The following is a 17,726-nucleotide window of genomic DNA, read 5'->3' on the forward strand; positions in this document are numbered from 1 at the left end:
GGAACTGCCACACTGTTTTCCACAGTGGCTGCAACATTTTACATTCCCTTGTAAATTTTTTTTTTCTCATTTTAAAAATTCCTTCCCTGTTCATTAGTTCAAGGTGGAGTCCGAGTAACTCTATGTGTCAAAACTGACACCTTTACCTGGAAGCCCTAAGTCTTAGTGCATTAACAGTAAAGGAAACTCCTTAGGGTCTGCACCCCTCCACGGTGCTGCTATGTGGAGCACGTGGGAGGGCTGTAATCGGTGATGTCTGCTGAGACCCTGCGAGGGAGGGTCGTGAGGAGGCAAGTGTCGTGAAAGCGTTCTGCTGGTGGCTGGCACAAAGGTACGACCCTGTATGAGACAGGGCTAAGCTGGGGGTCAGCAGACAGGTGAACTGGGGTTCACTGCACTGGCGCCTTGGTCTCGCACAGTGGTGACCACACAGATGTCACACGTGTGCTGGCACCCAGGCGAGCAACACAGCTCAGGGTGCAGCACCACTTGGGAGCCAGGCTTACTTCTGCCCTTGCCAGTGACCCCAAGACAAGGTGCAGTTTCCTTTCTCAAAGCACAGGCCACACCTTCTTGGCTGACGGGGCCTGCCTTCCTGACCAGCAGCCAGCAGCGCCAGTGGGAGGAAGCACAAGACCTCCCCTCTGGTTCAGCACTGAGCAGAGCGTGTAGCAGACGCTAACCCAGGAATGGTCCTGGGGCTGGTTTCTGGCTGGAGGGCAGCCCTGTGTCACATGTGAGATCAGATCCCACAACCCAGAAGGTCCTTCCTGTTGGTGGGACCATACAGACCCCACCTCCTTCTCTGGGCTGAGACCACCTGGGCCTCCCTCAGCGTGGGTGGATGTTCAAAGTCATGGATGTCCAGGCTGACCACCAATTTCCCCATAAACACCAGCCCTGTCCCCATGGTGCAGACACTAGGACGAAGGCTCACAAACCTCTGTGCCATGATGAGTGTCCTGCTGGGCCCAGCATGGGGCCCAGAGCTCAAGTTCCTCATAGGAGCCCCAGCTAGCTGGCTGGAATGGCCCCAGGAGCCTCTGGCCTCTGTCTGTTCACTGCTCACTCACCTTTTCACTTAGCAAGCCCTCCCTGGGCCTCCGAGGGCTACGTGTTGAGCAGTGGACACACACTTTAAGGCCTTTGTGGAATACGCTGAAGTGAACCACAAAGCTAACGGGGGCCCATCTTGTCCTAGAAAGGCCAGAGAAGACCGAGGCAGACCCAGGCCGCCCCGGGCCACCCGCCAGGTCGCATGTTCTGCATGTTGTGGGAGCCACCTGGGGAGAACCATCTGCTGTGTTCAGTGACCCTGCTTCAAAAACTGCATGCCTCATGAGAATCTCATGGCTTCTAAGATCTGCCACCAAATGGCTGATGTGCTGAATGGTGGCTGTGCTCGATCCGCCTTCCCTAAGACCCACCACTGCCCTGGTAGCTGCAGCCCCCATCATTGTGTGCATACATCCTGGCCTCACACGCCTGGGCTGGGGCAAGGCCCTGGCCAGATCAAGGTAGACGGTCGCTCCCAAAGAACAGCAGCCCATGGCATCTGACCTAGAAAGTGCACGTCTGTGCACGTATCTGCACACGTATGTGTCAGGTGCTGGTTCCATGCCATGCCTTGTGGACACTCATGACTGTCTGGGTGGCAGACAGCCTGCTGCAGGTGCAGGTGTTATCTCTGGCCCTGTCCCCTCTCTCTCTGCCTGGCCTAGGACTTGTGTCAGCTTTACAGGCACCGTCTGGCTGGCAAGACCATGGCCCTGAGTCCTCCCCAAAGGAGGCCAGGCCTGGGATCAGACAAACCTGATTCATGGCTTTTGGGATCCCTTGGCAGAATGTGGCCCCACGCTTGGCCCCAGGCAGCCACCAGCACCTGGCTACTCATGCTGGTCGAACCTCTGATTCTTTGAGGTGGCTCAAGGCCAAGTCAGTTCGCAGTACCTTGGTGGCCTGGGGCTAAGCCGATGCAGGCCTGAGTCACCATGCTCCTCCCTATTCTCAGGAGCCAGAGCCCTGCTCTGGGACCCTCCAGTCTCTTCCCTACTCACAACAGACAGCCTGAGTCCCCTGGGATGGCTACCCCTCCAGGCCACAACATGGCTGAAAGCAAACGCAGTTAAGCACACAGGGCTGCCTGATGGCTCTCCCATCAGGCAGAGTGACCAGCTATGAAGGCCTCGGCACAGTGGATGCCCGCTGACTGAGACATGGATGCCAGTGCTCATCCAACCTCCTTCTTTCTGACCTGTTGGCCTGTGGCTGGGAACCCTGTTCTAGGATTGCCTGTGGTTCTTCTCAGGGCTTTAGTGCCAAGGAGGGGCTCCCCAAGGACCCCACATCCTAGTGGAATCCTAGGACATGGCCTCCAGAGGACACGTGTGTCTGCTTGGAGGTGCTGTACCTGCCCCCACGTACCTGCTGCCAGCGCCTACCAGGACGTTCTTGCCACGGCCCTTACCTGAGCTGGTGGCAGAGCCTGGGGGGGCCAAGGGGTCTCGCGCACTGAGTCTTACCTTTGGTGTCATTGACGGGGTCCATGTGCCGGTAGATGTAGCCCTCCAGGTAGGAGTGGAACTTGGGTGTGGGTGGGAAAAAGGCCAAGCAGATGGCCATGAGCTCCCAGCCGCGAGCCAGGCTCTCGAGGCGGAAGTTCTCCGTGGTCTGCCGGCACAGCTGGATATAGAGCTCATCCCGCAGGCCCTGCACGCTCCAGCCCTTGGTGGCTATCTCCAGGGCCACATGTAGCGGGTCTGCCTTGGCGCGCCGGTCGCCCATGTACATCTGGATCAGTTTGAAGATCTCACAGGCCTCCTTCTTCACGTGGCGGTCACTGGTCACAATCATGGGCTTCTTGATGGACTCACTGCTCCAGGCCAGCATGTTGGCGATGGACACCTTCCGTCGGAAGAGGCCCTGGGTATGTGTGTTGAAGTGCTTGGAGGCCCAGTTCTCGATGTCAGTTTCCGAGGATGGCTTGCGCAGAGTGAAGGTGGGGAACACACAGCTAGCACTGGGCATCACGCTGCGGGCCTGGCGGCTACTCTCAAACTGGGCACAGGAACCGAGGTCCTCGGACTAGGAAGGACAGAGGGGCCATGAGGCGGGTGTGCGCCCTACATGACCCAGCCAGGAGAGAGGTGTGTCCCCCACCCCCCCCACCACTGTCCATGAGGCTGCTGGAGAGGCTTGTGCCTCATTTTGTTCTACCCACCTCATAAACACACAGCTGGCGAGGGGACCCAGAGAGGCCCTTCGTCCAATCTTTACCCTAGGGGCTCAGCCTCTGGGAAGTGTTCCCTACTCTTGCGACTAAGGGTTGTTGGTTGGCGGGGGGGGAGGGGGGGGGTCCAGTGCAGGTCTAGGGGCAGGAGGAAGCCATGGGTGTGTTTCATGGCTTTCTGGGCTGTGGCCTCAGCTGGGAAGAAGCTGGGGAATGCTGCCCCCATTGGTGGCGGAAGGATGCTGCCTCCTGCTGGCCTTGCCACTGCTGTTTGCCTTGGCTTCTGCTAGTTCTATGGGCTCTGAGGTTGGGAAGCAGATGAAAAGGGCAACCCCGCCAGGATGGGGAAAAGCCCATATCAAAGTTCCACAGAACACGTCAATGTCACTTTTGGTCCCCTACACTGCCTGTCCCTTCCCATCAGAGCCTAACCCTTCCAACGAAGATCCTCGCATGGGATCATGGGCAGAGTGAGGTTGTGCAGTGGCAAGGTCGGCCTACAAGGGGGCCTGCACTGCAGGCCTGGTCTCCCACGAAGCTGGGGAGGGAGGGTTTGCCCCAGGCCCCCTCCCTGCCTTCTTAATGGCTTCAGCACAAGTGTACGAGGTGTCACTGGGGTAACACCCCTTTCTTTTCTCAGCTCAGACAGAAATGATGCTCTGAGCTCTCCAGCCTGGAGGGGCACAAAGGCAGCCCCGCCCAGGGACACTGGCGTCCCAAGGTTACAGGGCCCTTGGGCATGTCTTCCCTGGCAGGACTGGGGGTGGAAGTGGGGAGCCCAATACCGGGAGGCCCTCTGGCCATTGCCAGCTCTGGGCAGATGCCAGGCCTTGGCTTCATATGGCAGACTGGTTGGAAATGTCAGGGGTCAGGAGGTGAAAACTAAGATACTGGCCCACACAAAATTCTGGGACATCAAGCTCCAGCACATGATCTAGACAGAAGATACACGTGGGCTCAGAGGGCCTGACTGACGCCGGCACCTGGCGCTGAGCAGGGAAGGACAAGCCAGACCAGGCCTCTGGACCAGGTATCTGGCCTCTCCTCTTCACTGGGAAGAGCTCTGAGCAAGGGTGCCCGACACTCCGCCTGCACAGTTCCTCACCTGAGAGCCCGTTCACAGGTGGGAGGACAGAAGCTCAGGGGCTGAGTGGTTGGGCGGCTGCCCACCCGTTTCCCCTGCCTTCCCTACATCCGTGACCTGGAGGGAGTCAGGGCACAGCCTCTGACCCCCAGATACCTTGACAGCATCCTGCCAGGCCTTAGCAGGAACCGCGGTGAGGGAGCCCCACTGCTCGTCCTCATGCCTGTCGGGAACGGAGTGCCACCTGCCCCGCCTCTGCCCAGGGACCCCGGCCACACCTCCCTACCTGTGAGGGGTGAAGGTAGGGCTCTGGCGACGCCAGGTTGGTCTGCACAGAGATGCTCTTCTCCAGTAGGATCTGGGGGAAAGCGAGCCTCTCTAAGGCGCCCCTCTGCCAGTGCTTGCTCTCCTGCTGGGCCAAAGCCTCATCCTCACTGAAGGCGCGCACCACAGGCCCAGGCATGGGCAGAGGCACTGCCCCATCGCTCTCATAGCCTGAGCCGTCCTGCTGGGAGTCCCAGCTGCCTCTCTGCTTCGTGTGAAAGCGGGCCTGCTGTGCCTCCCAGGCCAGCCGGGCCTGCGCCAGAAAGGGCTCAGCCTCGCCAGTCTTGCCCTCTGCACGTTTCACTGGGGCCAGGCCGGGCCCACACAGGGGCCGCTCCTCAGCCGGGGGCTGCTCAGCGAGGAGGTCACGGTCCCCGGGGACTTCAGTGGACAAGGCGCTGGGGACATGGCACAGAGAGGGGTTCCTGCTCTTCCTCTTGCGGGTGCCCGGGGAGTAGCCTGTTGAGGACATGGTGTCCTGCTGGCTGGACCAGGACATAGCATCGTCTTGATGCCGCAGCTCAGGCCCCTCCATGCTGCTGTAGTCCCCAGAGGAGACCCCCAGGCGCTGATCCCGCAGCAGGCAGGGGCTGGGCTGCAGGGGCAGTGAGCCACCCCCGGGATTGGGTGCATACTTGTTCCTTGGGCCTGCACGCAGCTTGGGGCTTGAGCTGGCCTGCTCCACGTACACCAGCTGCCGCACGTATTCCTTGCCTGCAGGGCTATACTCCAGGCTCAGGAAACGCTCGGGGCACTTCTGCCTGGTCAGCACCAGCTGCTGGTAGGGCGAGGTGGAGCCCTGCTTGGGTGACTGTGGGAAGGGTGCTGGTTTGCGGCCTGGAGACCGCTGGGGTGAGCCAGCTTGATAGCCCCCGCCAGCCTCGTACTGGACGTCCATGGGCGGCTCATCATAGATAGGAGCCTGGTACTCCACGGGAGGCTCCTCGTAGAGGGGGGGCTCATAGGCGTAGCGTGGGGAGGAGGGCTGCGAGTCGCTGGTAGGCTTGCGTGGCTGGGCCAGCAGCGGGGAGCAGCTCCCCAGCTCGGCCCTCTTCAGGAAGGGTGATGGCCTCCGCTCAGGGAAGAAGACGGGGCCATCAGATTCTGAGGCAAACGTCTGCAGGCTGGGTGAGTGCTGCCCACCAGAGGGTCTGCGGGAGCGGCCGCCAGACTGGCCGTCTAGGGCATAGCCATTGCCCTGGGAGGAGAGGAAGCTGGGCTCCCGGTCCGCAACTTTGATGAGCATACGCTCCTTGGTGCCTGAGTTCCACCGAAGTGAGGAGGTCCTGGGGGGGGAGGGGGACAGGCACAGGTTACCTGGGGGAGGTTCTGGGTGGGTGGGGCACAGGCACAGGTTTTCTGGGGGGAGGTTCTGGGGGGGACAGGTTTCCGGGGGAAGGTTCTGGGTGGGTGGGGGTACAGGTACAGGTTTCCTGGGGGAGGTTCTGGGTGGGTGGGAAGACAGGCACAGGTTTCCTGCGGGGAGGTTCTGGGTGGGGGGGGGACAGGCACAGGTTTCCTGGGGGAGGTTCTGGGGGGGGGGGACAAGTTACCTGGGGGAGGTTCTGGGTGGGTTGGTGGGAGGACAGGCACAGGTTTCCTGGGGGAGGTCCTAGGTAGGGGGACAGGCACAGGTTTCCTTGGGGGAGGTTCTGGGGGGGACAGGTTTCCAGGGGGAGGTTCTGGGTGGGTGGGGGTACAGGCACAGGTTTCCTGGGGGAGGTTCTGGGGGGGGGGTCAGGCACAGGTTACCTGGGGGAGGTTCTGGGTAGGGAACAGGCACAGGTTACCTGTTGGGGAGAGGTGGAAGTTTGGCCCAGCTATCAGCCTGAACCCATTACCTGCCAGTCTCAGCCTCATAGGTATCTGGGGTCATGGCCCAAGAGATCTGGTCATTTCTCAGCGTCCTCCTCACTTCCTAAATGGGAGCTTCAGGCTTCAGGGGCCTGATACTTGCTGGGGGGGCTTCTCTGTAAATGACCTATGCACGCTTCATTGCTGGGGCCCTGACTCCTGGGCAGTGCAGCCTAGAGTGGCTGTGCTCCTGTCCTGGGAGGTCCCTGCACATAGCTCCTAATACAGCCCTGCAGCCTTCCCCTCCAGGGGGCTCTCCTGCCCAGACAGCTTCCCCCAGGCCCGCCCCCACCTCTGGTACCTATCATGACATTCACTACAAGGGCTTCTGTGTGTGCATCTCTGCCCTGGTCCCACCCCAGCACTGGGCACAGAACTATTTCTACAGCAGATAGCCAGGGTGGTCCTTCCAGCGGCCTAACTCTGGATTCAATATGGTTATCTCTCTGTAGGCCTCACTCCTGGGTTCAGTACCTGCCTGTGCTCCTATGGGGTGGTGGGCCACCTATCACTGCCCGCCCCCCCGCCCCCAGCATCTCAGGTCCTGTTTTTCAACCACACTCCCCTCCTACAACTTTGCCCTCACCCATAACATTCTGCACCTAGGCACAGATGAGAAAACTTTCTATAGCACTTTTAGGTTCCCAGCAGCACGGAGGGGAAAGTACGCAGACTTCACATATACCCCCTGCCCCCGCTCGTGTGCGATCTCCCCAACTGTCAGCATCCCCGCCAGAGTGGTACCTGCGTCCCAGTCAGTGAACGGACACGGGTACCTGATCGTGATGCCTCGTCAGCAGCCGGCATCCACAGTTTACCTCAGGGCTCACTCTAGGCCCGCACATTCTGCGGGTTTGGACAGACGTGTGATCCGTGTGCCCGATACTGAGAGTGTCACACGGAGTAGCTTCACGCCCTGAATCCTCTGTCCCTCCCGTCCCCCCGGCCCCTGGCCCCCACTCGTCTTTTACCGTCTCCACGGTTTTGCCTTTTCCAGAATGTCACAGACTTGGAATCGTACCGTGCGTAGCCTTTTCGGACTGGCTTCTTTTACCTCGTAATATGCATTTAGGGTCCCTCCAGGTCTTTTCACGGCTCGACAGCCCGTTCCTGCTTAGTGCCGACCCACATCCCGTTGTCTGGATGGACCACAGGTTGTCCGTTCACCTGCTGACGGACACCTCGGCTGTTCCAGGGTTTGGGGGCTCTGAATGAAGCCGCTGTGAACACCCGTGTGCAGGTTCTCGTGTGGACACAAGTTCTCATCTCCTTTAGGTAATAAGCAGCAAGGAGTGTGACTCCAGGATCACGTGGCCAGAGCATGTTTAATTTTATAAGAACTCTCCAGACTGTCTTCCAAAGTGGCTGCCCCATTCCGTTTTCCCACCAGCCACGAGCGAACGTTCCTGTGGCTCCTGTGGCTCCGCGTCCTCACCAGCATCGGGTGTTGTCGGTGCTCTGGATTTTGGCCGTTCTAGTAGGTGTGCGGGCGGATCTCGTTGTCTTAATTTGCATTTCCCAGATAACATGTGATGTGGAGCATCTTTTATATGATTGTTTGCCATCTATTTATCTTCTTTAATGAGGTGTTTGTTAAGGTCTCTGGCCCGTTTTGTTTTTTATTTATTTTTTAATGATTTATTTTTGAGAGGGAGAGAGAGAGAAAGTGTGAGCAGGGGAGGGGCAGAGAGAGGGAGAAAGAGAATCCCAAGCAGGCTCCACACTGTCAGTGCAGAGCCCGATGAGGGGCTCAATCTCACAACCCTGGGATTGTGACCTGAGATGAAATCACAAGTCAGACGCTTAACCGACTGAGCCACCCAGGCACCCCACTGGCCCATTTTAAATTCAGGTTGTTTCCTTACTGTTGAGTTTTAAGAGTTATTTGTATATTTTAAATAACAGTCCTTTATCACGTCTAGCTTTTGCAAATATTTTGCTCCAGGCTGTGACTTGTCTTCTCACTCTCTGACAACATCTTTCACAGAGAAGAAAATTTTAATGTTAATGAAGTTCCACTGTATCAATGATTTCTTTCATGGATGGTGCCTTTGATGTTGTATCTAAAAATCATCACCATACCAAAAATCGTCTAGGTTTTCTCCTGTGTCATCTTGTATGAGTAAGTTCTGAGCTTTACAGTTAGCTCTGAGATCCATTTTGAGCTAAGTTTCATGCAGTAAAATCTGTGTCTAGATTCATCTCCTTACATGTGGGGGTTCAGTTGTCCCAGCTCTGTTTGTTGCAAAGACCATCCTTGCTCCACCGAATTGCCTTTCCCTATTGTCAAAATCAGTTTACTATATTGTCGTGGGTTTATTTCTCTATTTTCTTACACTGACCTATTTGTCTGTTCTTTGCCAATACCACATTGTCTTCATTAGGGTAGCTTCACAGTAAGTCTTGAAATCAAGAGTATTAGTCCTCCAACATTGTTCTCCTTGAATACTGTGTTAGGTATTCTGGATCTTTCACCTTTCCATTAAGTCTTAGAATCAGTTTGTTGATATCCACAGAATACCTTGCTGGGGTTTTTTGATTGAGGTTGCACTGAATCTATAGATCAAGTTGGAAAGAACTGACATTTTGACAATATTGAATCTTCCTGTCCATTAACATAGGATATCTCTCCATTTATTTAGTTCTTGATTTCTTTCACTAGAGTTTTGTAGTTTTCCTCATATAGATTTTGTATATATCTTGCTAGATTTACACCTATGCATTTCATTTTTGGGGGTGCTAATGCATAATGGTATTAATTTTAAATTCCACTTATTCATTGCTAGTATATAGGAAAGAAATTGACTTTTGTAAACTTACTTTGTATCATGCAAACTTGCCATAATCACTTATCAGTTCTAGGAGTTTTTTGGTCAATTCTTTAGGATTTTCTACATAGATAATTTTTAGACTGATATTCTAAGGACTACGTATGAAAAACTGTAGAGATAATTTGAGGCTCTGGGTTTATTTTTGTTTCTGACAGGCAGCTGGGGAAAGGGCAGATAACCTGAATCCCATGTCAGACTGAGCTGACGGGAAATCAGGTTTAGGTTTGAAGGCTGGTTTAGGTTTGGGGGTAGCCTTTCAGGGGTCCACATGGAATGTTAACTAGAGCTCCTTTTTGTGACTCTGATTTTGGAGTCATGGAACCACTCAAAGGTCGGCTCAGCTTCTCAACTACCCTGGGGGAGAGGCAGTATCTTATGTGTGCTGGGTTGTACTGATCCCTCCTCAGCCCTCAAGTCCTCACACCTTAGTAGATCTTCAGGGCAATTTCATCTATTTTGCTCTCTGTGTTTAGGCTGGTCTCAGACAAGTTAATCTACCGCTGCAAAAGTAGAAATCCCAAGTGTCTTAAACCAGTCGTATAGTTTGCCATCTCTGCCTCCGTCCTCTGATTACTGCTGGATCTTTCTGCATAAGGCCACGACTTCCAATTACTGGAGGTGGATGAGGCAGCCTACTCCAACACGCCAGTTACATGGCCCACTCAGCACAGCCAGGAACCGAACCCACCAGTTGACAATGATGCCCAGCAGCTCGGCTTCGCTGTCCTGAGGAGAAGTCACACAGTAGCAGGACTCAGGATGCAGGCTCCCATTCCTGGGAACTCTGCTCCTGGTTGCTGGCTTTGGAATCCAGAGATCTGAGACTGGATGCCAGCCTGTTGCTCCCTGGTTGCGGGGCTTGGGAATATCACTTACCATCACTGACTTAGTGTCCTCCTTGGTTCTTATGAGAATTAAGTAACATAATGTGCATACGATAAAGTCCTCAGCTCAGTACTGACATACAGGAAACACTCAACAAGCATGAAGCATTATTTTTGTACTTTTTTTCATCACTCAGCAGGTAATGACACAACGCTGGCGCCAGGCCCCCCTCAGGGGCTATGAGGTAAAAAAAGATCCTTGCCTGGCAGAGGGTGCTGAGGGCTGTGGCCCGAGGAGGCACGGCGTGGCCTGTCCGTTGTGGGCCATCAAGATCGTGCTGTAGGACGGGGCGCCTGGGTGGCTCAGCCGGTTAAGCATCTGACTTCGGCTCAGGTCATAATCTCATGGTCTGTGAGTTCGAGCCCCGTGTTGGGTTCTGGCCTGACAGCCTGGAGCCTGCTTCAGATTCTGTCTCCCTCTCTTTCTGCCCCTCCCCTACTCATGCTCTCCCTCTCTCTCTCTTGATCTTTCTCTCTTAAAAACAAAGATTAAAAAGAAGAAGAAGAGGAGGCGGTGGCGGCGGCGGCGGCGGCGGCCAGGAATTACTCTGCTGCCACCTCCTTAGGAAGTGGGTATCACGTGTGCAAAATGGCTGCACTCCTAAAACTACAACTTGCTATTCTCATGCCCAGCTCAGATGGCACCCAGGGCGGCAGGGCCAGTGCAGCAACAGGCCACCAAAGCCCAGGTGGTCACACGTACCCTGCAGAGTGTGGGGGGCTTTGATAGGCAGCCCACCAGAGCAGTGCTCAATGCACTCACACTGGTGCAGAACATACCCTCAGTCACACACCCACACTGATGGGCCCAGACAGGCTCAGATTCCATCCCCTATCAACAAACCCAGTTAGCACTTCCAACATTGATCTTTAAAATGTCGGAGCAAACCACCAGAGACCCCTCAGGGGGTCAAATTCCTCACTTAACACTGGTATCACTCCTGTTGGTCTGTGCTGAGGGCACCTAGGCCACCAAGAGGCACGGAACCCCACCTGGAGCTATGAGTGGGCTGAGGATGGCCCCTGCCCAGTCTGACAGATTCTGTGCCCTTGGGTCCTAAGGGTCATCTCTGGAACCTTCCGATACTCTGCAAGGCCAACCCATGACCAAGAGAGACCAATCAATGTCCACTTCCTTCCTTGTGATTAACACCGATCTTCCTGACTTTGCCTGGGGAAGCACTGTGACACCTAGCCTAGAGCTCTAGGAGAGAACATGCTGAGGATCGCCCAGGGACTCACTCCTCTGTTAAGAGCAATGGGCTCCACAGCTCTCCAAACTGGGCAGTGACAAGCTTCTTCCAGCTTTCCCAAAGCTGCCACATGAGCCTGGAGGCCACTCCAAAAGGCCTCTACCCATGCGCTGGTGGCCCCAACAGCTTTTCCTCATGTTCCTCTGGCTAGTACAGGGCCCCACGTGCTGCATACACCTAGCTCATTGCTTCTTGTTGAGCCAGATTCTTCTCCAGCTCATCTAAGAGCCGCCAGAAACACCACCCTTGAGTCAGAAGACAGGGCCAAGTGTGACACAGTGGGTTCTACCTGTAGTGAAGAAGTTGTCCATCCACATTATAATCCCGGTAAATTTCATAGTCCTTCTCAAGGAACACTCCTGGTGGTGAAGAGCTGAAACACAACAAGATGAAAAAAAGACATGAGCATGACTGTAATACGTTTAAAATATGGTACATTCAAAACAATAAACCTTTCACTCTTAAGAAGATAAGAGTCATTCTTTTAGTTTCTCAGGAATAACCCCAGTGTCCAGCCCACAAAGCCATCCCCTTCACCATGTCAAATGGATATTTCCTCTACCCTAAGCCTGCCTCACTGCACATGGCCTGGACAAAATGGGCTGGAGACCCACCTGCCCTCCAGCAGGGACAACCCCGCTGTGGCCCCTTCCAGAAGCTGGAGGACAAAGACTTCGACTGCTCCATCTTGGATGTTAGGAGCTTAGATGGCTTGGAGCTGGGGCTTCTACTCTAAGGCTATGGTGATGGGGTTAGTGAGACTTTGGCTAGATGACCTGAGAAAGAAGCAGGGTTAGAAATACTCTCATTGGGATGATAAGCTTCTTAAGAGTGGGGGTGTGGAGCACAACAGGCATTCATTATCTGGGAAAGAAATTAGTAGGTGATTATATTGGCAGATGTTCAAAGGCATGTGGGCAAATTAATGTCTAGTTATGCTTTAAAATCTCTGTAACCCAGAAGTAAAAGAAAATTTACTTAACCTTATCAAGAGTATCCATATTAAACTCAAGGCCTGCATAATATTTAGTAGTAAAAGGCTGAAAGCATACTCATTAAAGTCAGAATAAGAACATGTCCTCTTACCACCAGTATGTCGTACTTTTGGAAATGCTAGTCAGTGCGGTAAAGACAAGAAAAAAAAAGATTTAAATATTTGAAAAAGAGAAAATTGTCATTAGTTGTGAACTTAGAAAAAGTAAAGGAATCATGGGAAAAACTACCAAAAGGATTAGGGAGATTGTAATGTTGTATCACTCACATGAAGTGAGAGACGAGTATCTGTGTTTCAGCAGAAACTGGTTAGGAAAGAAGTTCATTTTCATCACAGCAATAACCACCACAGAAAGAAACTAAAAATCCAGGAATTAAGTTAAAAAGGAGTATGTTGGGTCAGTATGAGTAAAATTATAAATATATGAGGTACTTAAAGAAATGTGAATACATATGGGGCGCCTGGGTGGCGCAGTCGGTTAAGCGTCCGACTTCAGCCAGGTCACGATCTCGCGGTCCGTGAGTTCGAGCCCCGCGTCAGGCTCTGGGCTGATGGCTCGGAGCCTGGAGCCTGTTTCCGATTCTGTGTCTCCCTCTCTCTCTGCCCCTCCCCCGTTCATGCTCTGTCTCTCTCTGTCCCAAAAATAAAAAAAAAAAATAAACTTTAAAAAAAAAAAAAGAAATGTGAATACATACAAGTTTCCTTGGATTGGAAAATTCAATAATTATGAAGATATACCTTCTAAATCGGTTAATACATTTAATGTATTCAATTCTATAACATTTCCAATAGAAAGAAATGTTTTTAAAATTTAGAATGTTTGGAAAGTTAACCCCAAAAAATAAACATGTAAGCATAACTAAGAAAAAGTTCAGAAATGATAATGGGAGTAATAATTTTTACCATTAGATACAAACAATATTATAGAGGCAAATAATTAAAACAGTACTGTACTGGTAGAGAACTACACAGATTCTGGAATGCAGCAGAAAACACAAATATTGACCTAAATGTATATAAGAATTTAGTAAACAGGAATTAAAAATTTCATACTTAGCAAGTACATTGGAAACAAATCACGTGTCTAGCAATGGGAACTCATATTCGCTCAGTATTGTTCATACTGAGAAGCAGAATGCAATTGTGGAAATACTGTTGTACTATTTTTTTTCCAAATTCTTTTAATTTAATTTAATTTTTTAAATTTACATCCAAGTTAGTTAGCATACAGTGCAACAATGATTTCAGGGGTAGATTCCTTAATGCCTCTTACCCATTTAGCCCATCCCCTTTCCCACAACCCCTCCAGCAACCCTCAGTTTGTTCTCCGTATTTTAAGAGTCTCTTATGTTTCATCCCCCTCCCTGTTTTTATATTATTTTTGCTTCCCTTCTGCTGTTGTACTATTTTTTAAACTGCAAAGGGGGCCGCCTGGGTGACTCAGTCAGTTAAGTGTCTGACTGGATTTCAGCACAGGTCATGATCTCATGGTTTGTGAGATTGAGTCCTCCGTCAAGTTCTGCACGGACATCACTGAGTCTGTGTGGGATTCTCTCTCTGTGTCCCTGGCTGACTCGTGCACATGCACTCTCTCGCTCTCTCGAAATAAATAACTTAAGAAAACAAAACTGCAAAGGTAAATGCCAGAAAACTGATACATAGCATTTAATGGGCTTTATAATTTTTCTTCCATGTAATTATATGTACTTTCTACAACTAATGTGCATTGCTTCTCTAATAAAAATGTTATTTTATTTTATGTTTTTAATGTGTATTTATTTTTGAGAGAGATACAGAATCCAAAGCAGGCCTCAGGCTCCAAGGTGTCAGCACAGAGCCTGAAGCGGGGCTCAAACTCCCAAACCGCGAGATCATGGCCTGAGCTGAAGTCAGACACTTTATCAACTCAGCCACCTAGGCGCCCATAAAAATGTGAGAATAAATGAATAGAAGTTGAAGTTGAATAAATGAACGGCAAATGCTGGTGGTATTTCCTAACATGTAATCATGCTACAGAAAAAGCTAGAAACATGAAGAGTGATGTGCGCAAACACATCTGTAAGGTGTCTATACATGTATCTACCTCAGTTGGTACATCCCTCCTCCTTCCGGCTGGCCACCAAAAGCCGACAGAGATCCCGCAGAGCTGGGAGCACCTGGTGGTTGGCCCGAGTTGCAGCTATCACCCGTATGTTCCTGTGCTCATTGTGGCTTTGCCTGACTTGTACCCAGGCAGGTTGACGCACAGTTCTTTTTTCTTCAAAGCCAAAGCCAACACAGTTTTTCCACCACCAGGATGGCACCATTACCTTCTGGAGGTATTCAGACCTCCTCCTTTTGAATTCTATGGTGGCACACTTCCCTGGGCCTTCAGGGACCCTGACATTTTCCTTTCCATTTCTAACTCCAGCCACCGGTACCCAGGGCTCACCTCTCCTCCAGACTGCTGCCGAAGCATTCCATGCGGGGCCTGGGCTGGGGGCAGGGACACAAGATGGGTAAGGCAGACACATTTCTGCTGCCACAGAACTCGCCCTCAGTGTGGGACCAACGCAGAATGAACCAGATCCTCAGGCATCTGCAGGACCCAGACATGGAGCAGGCCCAGGGAGGGAGGTCAGAGGCAGCTCTCTGGGAGGCGTGTTTGGGCAGTGAACAGGGCAAACAAGAGACCAGGCAGAGGAAGCTCAAGGAGGAAGAGTGTGGCACCCTCCAGGACAGAAACAAAGCCGCTGTGCTAAGGCGCAAGGAGCAGTGAGTGGGGGAAGCGCAGGGGGTTCGAGCCAGGTCACACACCTTCCAGTGTCAAACTACAGTTCCAGCAGGACTTCCAGACCTTATGTAAGTGCCAGTGCAGACGAAATTTCCCTATTCTGTGTCTCCCTCTCTCTCTGCCCCTCCCCTGCTCATGCTCTCTCTCTGTCTCTGTCTACTTTACTGTGTAACTGAAGAGCTTCCAAAAACTTGCAGTAGGAGTTATTAATCTGCAATGTAAGGGCACACTAAAAGGCAAATATCAAGAGGAGAATCTAAGAGAATTTTTTAATAATAAACGTTATATTTAATATTATTATTTAATAAATAAACATTTTTATTTAATTAATAACATTAAATTATAAAATTAATTATTTTATTTAATTAATAACATTATTATTTGATAAATAAACATTTATTTTTGAGAGACAGAGACAGAATGCGAGTGGGTTAAGGGCAGAGAGAGAGGGAGACACAGAATCCAAAGCAGGCCCCAGACCCTGAGCTGTCAGCCCGGAGCTGGCCGTGGGGCTCGGACCCACAAACCAGGAGATCATGACCTGAGTCAAAGTCGGACGGTTAACTGACTAAGCCACCCAGGTGCCCCTAAGAGAATTTGATAAATGCCTTCCAAGTGATGCTCACGGATTGACAATCAGTATTTAGCAGTAACTACCAGTGTAAAAAAAAACTTTCAAAGATGAAGTATGTAAAATCTCATCACAAGCCACAACAGATGAATACCTACAACTGGTTTGGAAGGTAGGCCAGAGCAACTCCCTATGATTCCTCTGAGCAGCCCCTCTAGCCTTCCTGCTGTTCCTTGAGCACATCAAGAGCCCTCCCTCTTCAGGAGCAGCCCCTCTCTCAAAATGAACTGTGAGGGGAAAATCCATCAATCAAAGCTGACCCAGAATTGACACAGATGACAGAATTAGTAACGAGAATGTTACGACTTATTAAAACTATTCCATATGTTCAAAGGCTAAAAAAGGACCAAACATGGTAAGCAGAGAGAAGGAATAGATAACAAGTCTCAATCTACATTCCAGAGAACCCTGCAATATCTGAAATGGAGAATACACTGGAAGGGCTTAACAACAGGACAGGCGTTGCAGAAGAAAGGATTAGCAGATTTGTCTTTTTGTTCTTGTTGTTTGTTTTTTATTTGAGAGAGAGACAGAGAGTGTGTGTGTGCACACCCACATGCACGTACACAAGCAGGGAAGGAGCAAGAAGAGAGAGAGAATCTCAAGCAGGCTCCATGTTCAGTGCAGCACCCAACACAGTGCTCGGTCCCATGACCCTTGGATCATGACCTGAGCCAAAATCAAGAGGGGGGCACTCAACTGACTGAGTCACCCAGGTGTCCCAAGATTAGCAAATCTGAAAGCATAATAGTATAAACTACCCAATGAAACAGAGAGAAAACAAAGATTAAAAGGAAAGAAAGAAAATAAAGAAAATTCGAGAGCATCAGTGAGCTGAGGTGTACTCTACATATGATTGGAGCTCTGCAGGGATGATCAAAAAAAATATCAGAAGAAAAAAACCCCAAACATTTCCCAAACTTGATGAAAACTATAAACCTATAGGTCCAAGAAACCCCATGAACCCTGAGCAAGAAACATGAAGAAAACTACACTAAGGCAAATCATAAATTGCTCGCAACCAGCAACAGAGAACATTTTAAAAGAAGCAGAGAGAAAGGACACGATCTGTCCAGACACAAAGTGAGGAAGAGGACAGACCTTTCACCAGAAGTGACGCGGCTGAGGAGGGCAGTGTGGCAAGATGGGAACACCGTCCACCAAGAATTTGAGACCCAGCAGGGACACGCTTCACAGATGAGAGGGAAATACTTTCTTTTTTTTTTTTTTTTTTTTTTAATATTTTTTTTCAACGTTTATTTATTTTTGGGACAGAGAGAGACAGAGCATGAACGGGGGAGGGGCAGAGAGAGAGGGAGACGCAGAATCGGAAACAGGCTCCAGGCTCTGAGCCATCAGCCCAGAGCCTGACGCGGGGCTCGAACTCACGGACCGCGAGATCGTGACCTGGCTGAAGTCGGACGCTTAACCGACTGCGCCACCCAGGCGCCCCTGAGAGGGAAATACTTTCTAAGACACACACATGTAAAAGAAGGTATCACCAGCAGACTCACATCACAAGCAATGTTTGGTGAAGTCTTCGGGCAGAGGAGGTCAATCAACCACGTAAAAATCTACAACAGAAGTGAAGAGTACCGGAGATGGTAACTAGATGTTAATGTAAGAAATGTTTTCCTTTTATTTTCATCTCTTTGAGACATAACTGGCTGCTTAAAGCAAAAATAGCGAGCGTATTAAGTGGTTTACCTATGATAGCACCAGGAGGAAGCCTGGAGTGTGTTGTTGGCTCTCACACCACAGGTGCGGTGATGTATCACAAACTGCCTGAAGGCCCAGTCTGATCAGTTAATATGCACTATAAACCCCCAAACAGCAACTAAAAACATAGCAGAGAGTAAAAAGCAGAGC

At 51.2% G+C, this 17,726-nt stretch overlaps 1 protein-coding gene across 4 annotated transcripts in view; it reads right to left on the reverse strand.

The window, feature by feature from the left end:
• The window catches only part of ARHGAP39 (Rho GTPase activating protein 39), a 110,105-nt gene that overhangs the window by 14,643 nt on the left and 77,736 nt on the right, over positions 1 to 17,726 (reverse strand). For all 4 annotated transcript variants that reach the window (XM_047842347.1, XM_047842345.1, XM_047842344.1 and 1 more), the window contains 3 exons: positions 11,749 to 11,832; positions 4,600 to 5,923; positions 2,523 to 3,084 (listed from right to left, as the gene is read on the reverse strand). In XM_047842347.1, coding sequence (XP_047698303.1) covers positions 2,523 to 3,084; positions 4,600 to 5,923; positions 11,749 to 11,832 — 1,970 coding nt within the window. The remainder of the gene's footprint in view (positions 1 to 2,522; positions 3,085 to 4,599; positions 5,924 to 11,748; positions 11,833 to 17,726) is intronic.

The sequence above is a fragment of the Prionailurus viverrinus genome, chromosome F2 (assembly GCF_022837055.1).
Source record: "Prionailurus viverrinus isolate Anna chromosome F2, UM_Priviv_1.0, whole genome shotgun sequence".
In the NCBI taxonomy this organism is placed as follows: Eukaryota; Metazoa; Chordata; class Mammalia; order Carnivora; family Felidae; genus Prionailurus; species Prionailurus viverrinus.